We start from the raw sequence: 9,983 nt of genomic DNA, 5'->3' as shown, positions 1-9,983 counted from the left end.
CAGCTCTGTTCTCACTCAGACTTGTTCGGTGCTGAGCTCAAGGGAGGCTGCTGGTTCAGCACGGGACCCCCATGTACCCTTGACGAAACCTCAAGAGGGAAATCAGGCCTGGGGCCCTGGGGACACCAAGGGCTGGAGTAGGGGCAGTGGCTGACCTGGAGGCATTGAGTGGGGTGGGGACTTTGGCCTCAGCCCCCAGGGTTTTGGGCACTAACGGGGCTCTTCATGAGGTCCATTCCTTCCGCCCAGCAGGAGGGCAGGTGGCAGGGCTGGCCTGGACGCTTCAGGAGGAACTGTGGGAGCTGGGAGGGGCACTGGTGAGGGAGGTGCCTGCTGGAGAGGCCTGGGTGTGGGTTGTGCCCTGTGCATGTGGCAGTAGGTGGTAAAGTAAGGCTCCTCCTCGGGACCCTTACTTGTCCGGTCAGGCAGGGGAGGTAAAGGACTTGAGGTCATTTGGAGTCCATTGCTGGGCAGAGGTGGGATGCAGGGGGTTCCTGAAAGGGGATGCCTAAGAGGCTTTGCCATGGGATGCTTGGACTGGTCTCCAGGATGGGGACGAATAACCACCACTGCCCAGACCCTGGGCCTCTCCCAGGACCCTCCTCCTGCTCCCCAGAATTCGTGTCAGCGTCACAGGCATAGAATGAAGAAGGGGCAGGGGCTGGAGTTTGAGGGACCAAGGGCAGGAGTGGGAATGACAGGGGGTCCCCCACGGCCTGGGGCTGGTGTCCCCAGGGCTCTAGGGGGCGAGTCCCAGGGTCCCGGACCCACACTCCAGACCACAGGAGAACCTTGGGGGTGCAGACAAGCCCACCGCAGCTGAGACCTGGCACCAAGTCTGAGGAAAGAACCCTGTCTGAGCTTGAGAACCTGGGGGGCGTGCAGGCAAGCCTGCCCTGGCAAAGAGCTGGCACCAGGTCTGGGGAAGGGACCCTGTCTGGGCTTGACTGCAGACTCTGGGGTCCTGTCCAGCTGCCGCTCCCAGATGGCAGCCCCGGCCTTCTCCGCAGCCACTAGTGGTCAGCCTTGCCCCATGGGCCTCCCACTTATCTGACCAGCCACTGCTGGTCTCCAGACCCCGTGGCTGCATTGTGGTTTGACGTCAGAAGCTGCGAGCTGATTGCATGCACTCTCGCTCGGCCCACGGACAGGCCTCTGGGGCTAGTGTGCACACTCTAGGATTTTATATACATGAAACCATATATGAGCAAACAAAATAAAGTAAAATCAAGATAGCTTTAAAAAAAAAGCCAAACACCAGCTTGGGCTGTCTAGGGCCAGAGTCTCCTGCAGCTCCAGAGATCTAGGTCTTCTGCCTGCCTGGGGCCCAGGGAGTGGGGAAGGAGCCGCTCAAACCACAGCCCTGGGTGTGTTGATCCTCGATGCCCTCCCGCCCTGTTGGGTGACATGGGAGGCTGCCAAGGGAAACCTGGGAGCCCAGCCCTGGCCCTTTCAGGACAGAACCTCAAAGGTCCTGGCCTCCCCAGCTCATCCATAAGGCAGGGTAGCAGCTCTTGCATGGTGGGACACCATGGGGCACCCTCAGCTGTTGGTGTCCTGGGAGAGCGGGGGCCTGGCCGGGGTGCAGGGAGCTCTTCCACCCTGCCTACACCCACGGCCCCGAGTGGCCACAGGAGGGCTGAGACGGCAGGATGCAGAGACGGGCGGCCTCTCTCCGTTGCTCCATTCTGTCTTAGCTGCTGGCTAAGACGTGTGTGGCTCAGCCTAGGCTTGGCACCAGGTCGGGGTGGGAGTGACTCCAGTAGCCTGGATCTGCGCTGCGGCATCCGGCCTGCTAGGCCAGGCGGGCGGGACGGGCGTTCAGAGAGCGGGCTGCACAGAACGCGGAGAGGGCAGAAAGGACATGTCCTGGGCCTGGGCCTACGCCGCCCACCTGAGACCTGAGCACCTGTGCGTTTGTCCAGCTGAACACATGCACATCCATCCAGCTGGGCCCTGAGTCCATGCATTCGGCCTCCCTGTTCCCCGGCCTGAACTCAGCTGAGACTGGTGCCAGAGGTGCCCTCTGGTCCCAACCCCTAACTGCTGCCACACCCCTCACTATCCTGGTACACAAGGACGAGGGCCTTCGGGGAGCACAACATTCTGGGAGCCAAGGGTCAGTTGGGCCTCGTGCAGCCCTTGGGGGCTCCTCGGCAGAGCAGGCGGCCTGGTCACTGGCCTTCCAGGGAGGTGGCCTCCCGCCTGTTTGCAGGGGTTGGTTTATTTATTTATATTTTTTTAGACGGAGTCTTGCTCTGTCACCCAGGATGGTTGCAGGATCTCAGCTCAATGCAACCTCTGCCTCCCGGATTCAAGTGATTCTTCTGCTTCAGCCTCCCAAGTATCTGGGATTGCAGGTGCCTGCCACCAAGCCTGGCTAATTTTTGTATTTTTAGTAGAGATGGGGTTTCACCATGTTGCCCAGGCTGGTCTCAAACTCCTGATGTCAGGTGATCCTCCCACCTCAGTCTCCCAAACTGCTAGGATTACAGGCATGAGCCGCCACACCGAGCCTGCAGGGGTTTATTTGTCTAGCTGGGAGGGGAGGGAGGGTCCCAGTCCCAACAGCCTGGGCCTTGGGACAGGGATGGGCAGTGATGGCCCCTGGAGCCCTACTCGGGATGGTAGATGTGGTCTTGGTCCTTCTCTGGTCCCCGGAGCACCTGGCGATTCGGCATCACCCACAACTGGGGCTCCTCCTCACCCTGGTCCTCCTCAGGTGGAGGGTGGTACAGGCCATCATAGTCAGGCTCAGGACCCTGCTGGGGGCTCAGGACACTGCCCAGGATGTCTTGAGTCTCCACCCAGGCCTTGGTGCCTAGGGACAAGCAGATGAAGGCATAGCCTCAGTTTCCCTCCCGAGACCCTTGGTGTGTCTGAGTCGACCCCACAAGCAGACTTTGCTGCTCTGGCGTTGCGCCTGCCTGGAAGGATGGGGCCCTGCTCTGACCTGGTGGCTTCTCCTCGGCCGTCAAGAGCTTTGGCTTCTGGACGGGGAGCAGCCCCACCAGCTGGTCATCCTTCTCCGGAGGCTCCACCTCACGGGCGTCCTGGGCCCTGCGGGCACAGTTGGGTCAGGTCCACATGCAGGTGGGGGAGGTGAACAGAGCCCCTCCTAGGATGGTCCCCACCGTCCCAAGGCAGCTGCTCCAGCACCCACCACCAGCAGCCAGGACAAGCCCCTCTCTCAAGAGCCGCAGCAAGTGGCCCCCACAGTGCTCCTGGCCAGGCTTCCATACCACGTCCTTGGGCCACTGGGTTGGAGGCAGTGGTCAGAGCCTTGGCTGAGCAGCATCCCAAGGTCGAGAATGTGGGAAAACCTCAGGATCCAAGACTGAGCCACCCTGGCTGCAGCCACCGGCCCTGGAGCACAGGCTGTCCTGGGGGCTATGGGGACGCTGAGTTGGGGGAGATGCCCCGCAGCCCCAGGCCCCCCAGCCGAGCTCTCTTCTCCCACGAGAGACGCGCGGGACCCCCAGGTCCCCAGCCGAGCTCTTCTTCCGGCACTAGGCTCTGCTGACAGATCCCTGTGGGACTGGAGTGCCACCTCCTCCCAAAAGTTTCTGGATGGGGCTCCCCTCTGCATCCGTCCTGTCCACTCCAGGTTCCAGAAGGGCCCAGCAGAACAGGCTGCAGCTTCAGGAAATGGCGGGGGGCAGGGGAACGGGGTTGGGAGGACTTACTTCTCTGTGTCCTGCTCCGAGGGCCAGTGTTTGACTTGGGCCTTGTCAGGGACCTGGGGAGACGGTCAGAGGAGTGGGCTCAGCCACAGTCCACAGGGTACCCGAGGGAGGGAGAGGCTGCAGGGGTAGGGGCCGGGCAGCTCAGCACAGTCCTGGAGCATCTCTAGGGGCTGAGCCACTCCCAGGTGTCGGGATTGCAAGCCGGGAGTGAGGCTTCCAGCCTGTGCCCAGATGACCAGCTGGCCTGCACTTCTGGCTGGGCCTGGGGCAGGAAGGGACTGGGACGTAACTGGGCACCATATCCCCCACCTAGCACTGTGGGTAACCCCCATCTGGGCAGTGAGGAAGGAGAGCTAAGCAGATCCCCTGCACAATTAGTGCCTGAAGAATATCTTAGTTTATAGTATTACCCCTCAGTCATTTAATCCTTTATATACAATCGTGTATTAGTTTATAGTCAGAACAATTAGTGCCTGAAGAATATCAGTTATTTCCACATATGTTTATATATAAAATTATGTCTTAGCTCACAGTTGGAGGAATGTCTAGAGCGGACATGGCATAGAGCATGAATTAAGGAATAAGCAGCCATATATATTATATATATATATATATATATATATATATATATATAAAATCACATCTTGCTTATAGTTGGAGGAATGTCTAGAGCAGACACAGTTCAGAGCATGAATTAAGGGAAAAATAGTTACACTAGGACAAGAATCAATGGCCCAGGCGCTAGTGCCCCTGCCTGAAAGGGCACGCGCTACATGGCATGCTGGCCCAGGCCGCAGCGTTCAGTATTGTAAAGATACCCACTGTATGACAGGCTTGGAGCAAGAGTCACTCCTCCTGAAAAGGAGTTGCAATAACCTGCATCCAGTCCTTGTGGAAAGCTGCCCTCAGGTTGGCAAGCCCGTGAGCGTCCAAGGCTTAAAACCCCTCTGGTATAACCGCAGCTAGGTGGCTGTGAACCCTGTCAGCCCTGTTGCTATGTGCTGACTCAGATCATCCTCCTATAGAAATCACTGGAAGCTGCCAGCAGATGGCCGTGTACCCTGTCAGCTGTTTAGCTGCTGTGCTGACTCAAAGCATCCGCCTATGGAATTCCTTAGAAGTAGCCTGCCCCTAGATAAGAGATGTTGGACCCTACATAGCACTCCCCACCTGGGCCATCGAGGCGCTGGCTGGTTTGTGCAGTGACTGGTTGGGGCTGTGTCTGCACCATCCCACCCTGGCAGGTGCCTGGGGAAGGCGGTCAGCTACTCAGAGCCCAGCCCTTAGTGGTCAGATGCTCTGAGCCCAGCCACCTCCAGTGGGGCAAAGGACAGACAGGAGAGCAAAGCAGGTGACTCCAGGGGAGGACCAGTGACCCCAGGGAGGACCAGCACTGTGGGGGTGCTATGCCCATCTTCCTGGGCTCCAGTCAAGGGAGCCGTGGGCCTCCTTCCTCCTGATCCATCCCAGGTGTAGCAGACTGAGTGGCCTTGACCCTGGCCAGGGAACAGGGCATATCCCCAGGCGTGGTCCCAGCCCAGGACACCCCTGTCAGCAGACAGTGCAGCTGAGCTACTTGCACCTGGAGCCACCTCTGGCCTTTAAGGGCCAGGTGAGCATCAAAGGGGCCCTCCTCCACCTGGGGTCACGTGGGTGTCACCCCGGCCCAGCTCCTCCACCTGGGGTCACGTGGGTGTCACCCCGGCCCAGCTCCTCCACCTGGGGTCACGTGGGTGTCACCCCGGCCCACCCCCTCCACCTGGGGTCACCTGGGTGTCATCCCGGCCCAGCTCCTCCACCTGGGGTCATGTGGGTGTCACCCCGGCCCAGCTCCTCCACCTGGGGTCACAAGGGTGTCACCCCGGCCCACCTCCTCCACCTGGGACCTGGGTGTCTTGAGGCCTGACCACCTGACCCCGGTGAAGTGAAGCCTGCCCCGCCCTCATCCTAAGGTGCACAGGCATCCGGAATCATGACGGTACCCTGCCTCTCTCCTAGACCAGCTTGGGGTTTGAAGGCGGAAGAGGGGACCTTTGTCCACATCCCCCGCTGTGGAGGCAAGAAGTGATGGCTGGGGTTAGAGGCCGGATGGGAGGGGCTTACACATACCTTGGGTGCTGGGCCCGCACCTGCCTCCCACAGCAGCACAGCCACCAGGCTGGTGACCACAAGGAGCCTGACAGGGCCAGAGAGGGAAGAGTGAGGCAGGGGAGGCGCCAGCTCTGCCGTCAGCCCCGCCTCCCCTGAACTCCTGACAGCACCCCCACTGGGCAGGTGGTGAGGCTGGGCTCAGGCCGCCTGGCCCCGGCCTGGGCTGGGTTTCTCCTTGGGAGCGCAAGTAGTTTTATTGGACTCTGCTCACATGGGCCAAGCCTCACAGGCACAGAGCAGGGAGAAGCCCCAGGCTCACCTGCCTCCAGCCCACCCCCGGCCAGAGCCCACAGCCCAGCCTGATGGACGCCTCTGTGGCAGGCCCTGGTGGTCAGCTCAGGAACTCCAGAGGTTCTGCCATGTCCACATGCGGACCAAGGGAACAGGAACACACTTGCACACGGCGTGAGTATGGAGCAGCGGGGGCCCACAGCCCACAGAGGACGCACACCGCCGTAGGTGGGGCACCTCCTGCATCCCAGAGCTGCGGGGCCACGGCTGGAGGGCTCCTGGATGAGCCGCAGCACCATTAGGCAGGCAGGCAGGGTGTTGGGTCTGTTTGGACGAATGACGTGTGTGTGTTCATGTATGTGGTGAGGGGAGTGTGTGTGCGTTGTGGGTGCACAGGTGTGTTTGTGGGTGTGGGCTGTGTACATGTGTTTCTGCATGGTGAATTGCATGTATGCTGTGGGTGGTGTGGTCGGGTGTGTATGCACTGTGTGCATGGGTGTGTGTGGTGTGGAGGGTGTGGGTCTGGGGGGAGTGTGCTGTGTGTATGTTATGTGAATTGTGTTTGTGTGTGTGTGGTGGATGTGTATGTTGTGCGTGGTATGGAGGGCATGGTGGTTTGTTATGTACACGAGTGTCGTCGTAGATGTGTGTGTATCTTGTGTGTGCTGTGTTTGGGGAGTGTGTGGGGTGTGTGTGGTGGATGTGTGTGTATGTTGTGTGGTGTGGAGTGTGTGGGTTTGAGGGTGTGTGTGTGCTGTATATGTTATGTGTGTTGTGTTTGTGTGTGTCTGTGATGTGTGTGTGGTGGATGAATGTGTGTTTTGTGCGTGGTGTGGAGTATTTGGGTTTGGGGATGTCTGTGTGCAATGTCTGTGTGTGGGGGGATGCATATGTTGTGTGTGGTGTGGAGTGTGAGGGTTTGGGGGTGTGTGTGTGTGTGTGTGTGTGTGTGCACGCCCATGTGGTGTGTTGTAGATATGTCTCTTCAGGGCCCTGCTGGGGAGGCTTCTGTCTGGGGAGGCTGCTGTCTGCCAGGGCGCCGTGGTCCTGGGGGTGGGCTGGGGGTCTGGTTTGCACGGAGCTCAGCAGGGCTGCAGTCAGGCTGCGTCGGGGGCTGGACGCAGTGGTTCAGAGCCATAATCCCAGCACTTTGGGAGGCCGAGGCGGATGGATCACTTGAGGTTGGGGTTTCGAAACCAATCTGGCCAACATGGTGAAACTTCGTTTCTGCTAAAACTGCAAAAGCATTTTAGCTGGGCGTGGTGGCAGCTGTAATCCCAGCTACTTGAGAGGCTGAGGCAGGAGAACCGCTTGAACCCAGGAGGCGGAGGTTGCAGTGAGCCGAGATCGCATCATTGCACTCACTCCAGTCTGGGCGACAGAGTGAGACTCTGTCTCAGAAAAAAAAAAAAACTTAGCTGGACATGGTGGTGCACGCCTGTAATCCCAGCTGCTTGGGAGGCTGAGGCAGGAGAATCACTTGAACCCAGGAGGCTGAGGTTTCGGTGAGATGAGATTGTGCTACTGCACTCCAGCCTGAGCAACAGAGTAAGATTTTGCCTCAAAAAAAAAAAAAAGCCCGTGTGTGGGGCGCCCTGCAGTCCTGGGGTGCAGCCCCACAGGGACCTTCGTGCCTTCTCTGGGTGACTCAGCCACTGTGGGAAGTCAAAGGGCAGGGGGGTGCCCCAGACCGCCCGGGGTTGAGGGCCTGGCCTGGCCTGGTTTGGGGGCCCTGCTTCTCCTCAGGACCCCCGGCTGGCTCTGATGCTGGGCCGGGGACATCCACAGCAGGGCTCTTGTCCGAGCATTGGACCCCACTCCCACTTCCACCTGCCTGGGACACCCCTAGAGTCCCCTCCCCATGACACACGGCCTGGGGGCCCAGGGTTCGGGACACGGTAGCCACCAGTGCAACAGTGGGTGGAGACTGCCAAGCAGCCTGGCCTTGGGAACCCTGGGGGTCTCCTCTTCAGGCAAATGGCCCAGAGGCCACCTTGCTACAAGGGAGAAACACCAGGAGAGGAGGGGCAGGGAGGGCCTTGGCTTAGAGGAGGGGGAAGAGGAGGAGGGCAGCCCTACAAAAGGAGAGAGGGGACCCCGACAGAAGGAAGGCAGCCTCTGATTCAAGGTCCAGCTGGAGCTCGGGTGCTTCCCTGAGCTCCAAATCCCAGCTCCCAGGGTGACACCACCTCAGGGCACCCCTGACTCCTGCCCTAGCCCCTCCCCACCCCCAGCCCCCTTCCTTTTGGACAGTCACAGCCCTGCCTGCTGGTGCCTCCCCCTTCCTTGCCCCGGGTCAGGGGTCCTTGGGTGATTCTCCACCAGGTCAGGGGAACCGAGGGGACAAGGTGCTCTCCCATGCACTCGGGGCCACAGAGGAGGTGGAGCCTGGTGGCAGACCCCAGACCCTCAGAGCCCCTCCTTCTCCCTCCCACCCATACACTCCCCTAAACCAGGCCCCCTGGAGCGCAAGCAGCACAGCCGGGCCCCCTCTGTCTAAGGGCCAGGACTCCAGGTTTGGGTGGGGTGGGGTGGGGATTGGGGCTCAGGGCCAGTGGGCGTTACCTCCTCATGTCTGGGGTCCCCATCTCTGTGTAGAGTGCTCAGGGAGCTGCAGTTGCTGGTCCCAGTCTCTGGCACCCAGCCCAGCTCCTGCCCAGGCCCAGGCCGCCCGGGCTTTATTGCTGCCGCCTGGGGTGTGTCAGGACAGAGGTCAGGGCGAGGGACGCCACGTGGCTGCGCACGTACCCAGGTGCCCGGCTCCACAGCCACCCGGCACGCTAGAGCCTGGCCCTGATCAGGAACACCCCGCTGCCCCGGGCAGGGCCCGCCACACCTGACTGAGGAAGAAAATAAGCTTTTATCTGAGGAATGTGGGTCCTTTACGAGATCAGCCAGAGAGGCCTTGGAATGAGACCAACTGACACCACGTGGCCATAAGTCAACCTGATGGTGCAGCACATGAGACCATCGCGCAGACCCCAGAGCCCAGCAGCATGGAGCCTCCCGAATGTCCTCCCTGTAGACAGTGGGAACTGCTGACAAACAAGTTGGTATGGGCCACTTCTTTGCCCCCTTTTTTGCCTTTAAAATCCTGCTTGTGGGCCCGGCGTAGTGGCTCACGCCTGTAATCCCAGGCTGAGGCAAGTGGATCCCTGAGATCAGGAGTTCGAGACAGCCTGGCGAAGGTCGTGAAACCCCGTCTCTACTAAAAATACAAAAATTAGCTGAGCATGGCGGCACGTGCCTGTGATCCCGCCACTCGGGAGGCTGAGACAGGAGCCTGCTGCACCACACTCCAGCCCGGGTGACAGAGTGAGAGTCCATCCCAAAGGAAAAACAAAATAAACGAAGAAAACAGCTTATACCCAGAATATAAAAAGAACTCTTACAACTGAACAACAGAAAACAATGCAACTGAAAACTATTCAAAACATTTGCACAGACGTGTCACCACGTAAGATTTACAAATGGGGACCCTCACCAGCACCACTTGGCACCACAGCGGCACTCCTGCAAGACGGGGCGATGGGTGATGGGCCGTGCCCCTAACAATGGTGACCGCTCAGCGTGGATGAAACGCGGCATGTCCATGAGTTCACAGGGTAACAATGGCTTACGGTTTAGCAATGAAAACGCATGCTCCCGTCGCTGCTGACCACCCACAGCTGGGAGCCGCACTCGGCCAAACACCTGTGGGCACCTGCTGCGTGTTGAGCACCGTGCAGACTCCACAGGGAATCCTTGGGGCTCGTGGGAGCCAAACCCAGCTGGGCCTGAACCAGCACAGAGGCGGAGGGGACGGGGGAGTCTGACCATCCAGCCAAGGTCCATCTGGAGACCCCTGGGGGGCCCAGACCAAGGGGCAGCCAGGGCTGAGCTGGCCAGGGTACCCGCCCCTGCAGAGGTGGGAGC

At 59.8% G+C, this 9,983-nt stretch overlaps 2 protein-coding genes across 2 annotated transcripts in view; one reads left to right on the top strand and one right to left on the bottom strand.

The window, feature by feature from the left end:
• Nucleotides 1–2,484: 2,484 nt before the first annotated feature.
• On the bottom strand, nucleotides 2,485–8,769 carry PRAP1 (proline rich acidic protein 1). The gene is made up of 5 exons (XM_032282080.1): nucleotides 8,634–8,769; nucleotides 5,796–5,862; nucleotides 3,687–3,739; nucleotides 2,954–3,060; nucleotides 2,485–2,821 (listed from the first exon to the last, which is right to left on the bottom strand). The coding sequence occupies exons 1-5, from the start codon at nucleotides 8,654–8,656 to the stop codon at nucleotides 2,616–2,618; spliced, it is 456 nt and encodes a 151-aa protein (XP_032137971.1). The 5' UTR covers nucleotides 8,657–8,769; the 3' UTR covers nucleotides 2,485–2,615.
• Nucleotides 8,770–9,674: 905 nt separating this feature from the next.
• The window catches only part of CALY (calcyon neuron specific vesicular protein), a 20,876-nt gene continuing 20,567 nt past the window's right edge, over nucleotides 9,675–9,983 (top strand). Inside the window, exon 1 of the mRNA XM_032282078.1 lies at nucleotides 9,675–9,975. The gene's annotated coding sequence lies outside the window, so the exon portion shown is untranslated. The remainder of the gene's footprint in view (nucleotides 9,976–9,983) is intronic.

This window comes from Sapajus apella, unplaced genomic scaffold, assembly GCF_009761245.1.
Source record: "Sapajus apella isolate SASKATOON/1434 unplaced genomic scaffold, GSC_monkey_1.0 scaffold13, whole genome shotgun sequence".
Lineage (NCBI taxonomy): Eukaryota > Metazoa > Chordata > Mammalia > Primates > Cebidae > Sapajus > Sapajus apella.
This window is presented reverse-complemented; position numbering and strand designations above follow the sequence as displayed.

Excerpts from the sequence above, each read along its gene's own strand:
- PRAP1 (XM_032282080.1), bottom strand. The coding sequence starts at position 8,656 with ATGGGGACCCCAGACATGAGGAG. Across the intron at positions 3,740-5,795 it reads GTGCGGGCCCAGCACCCAAG|GTCCCTGACAAGGCCCAAGT; the intron begins GTATGTGTAAGC and ends CCGTCTCCCCAG. Across the intron at positions 3,061-3,686 it reads TCGGAGCAGGACACAGAGAA|GGCCCAGGACGCCCGTGAGG; the intron begins GTAAGTCCTCCC and ends CTGTGCCCGCAG.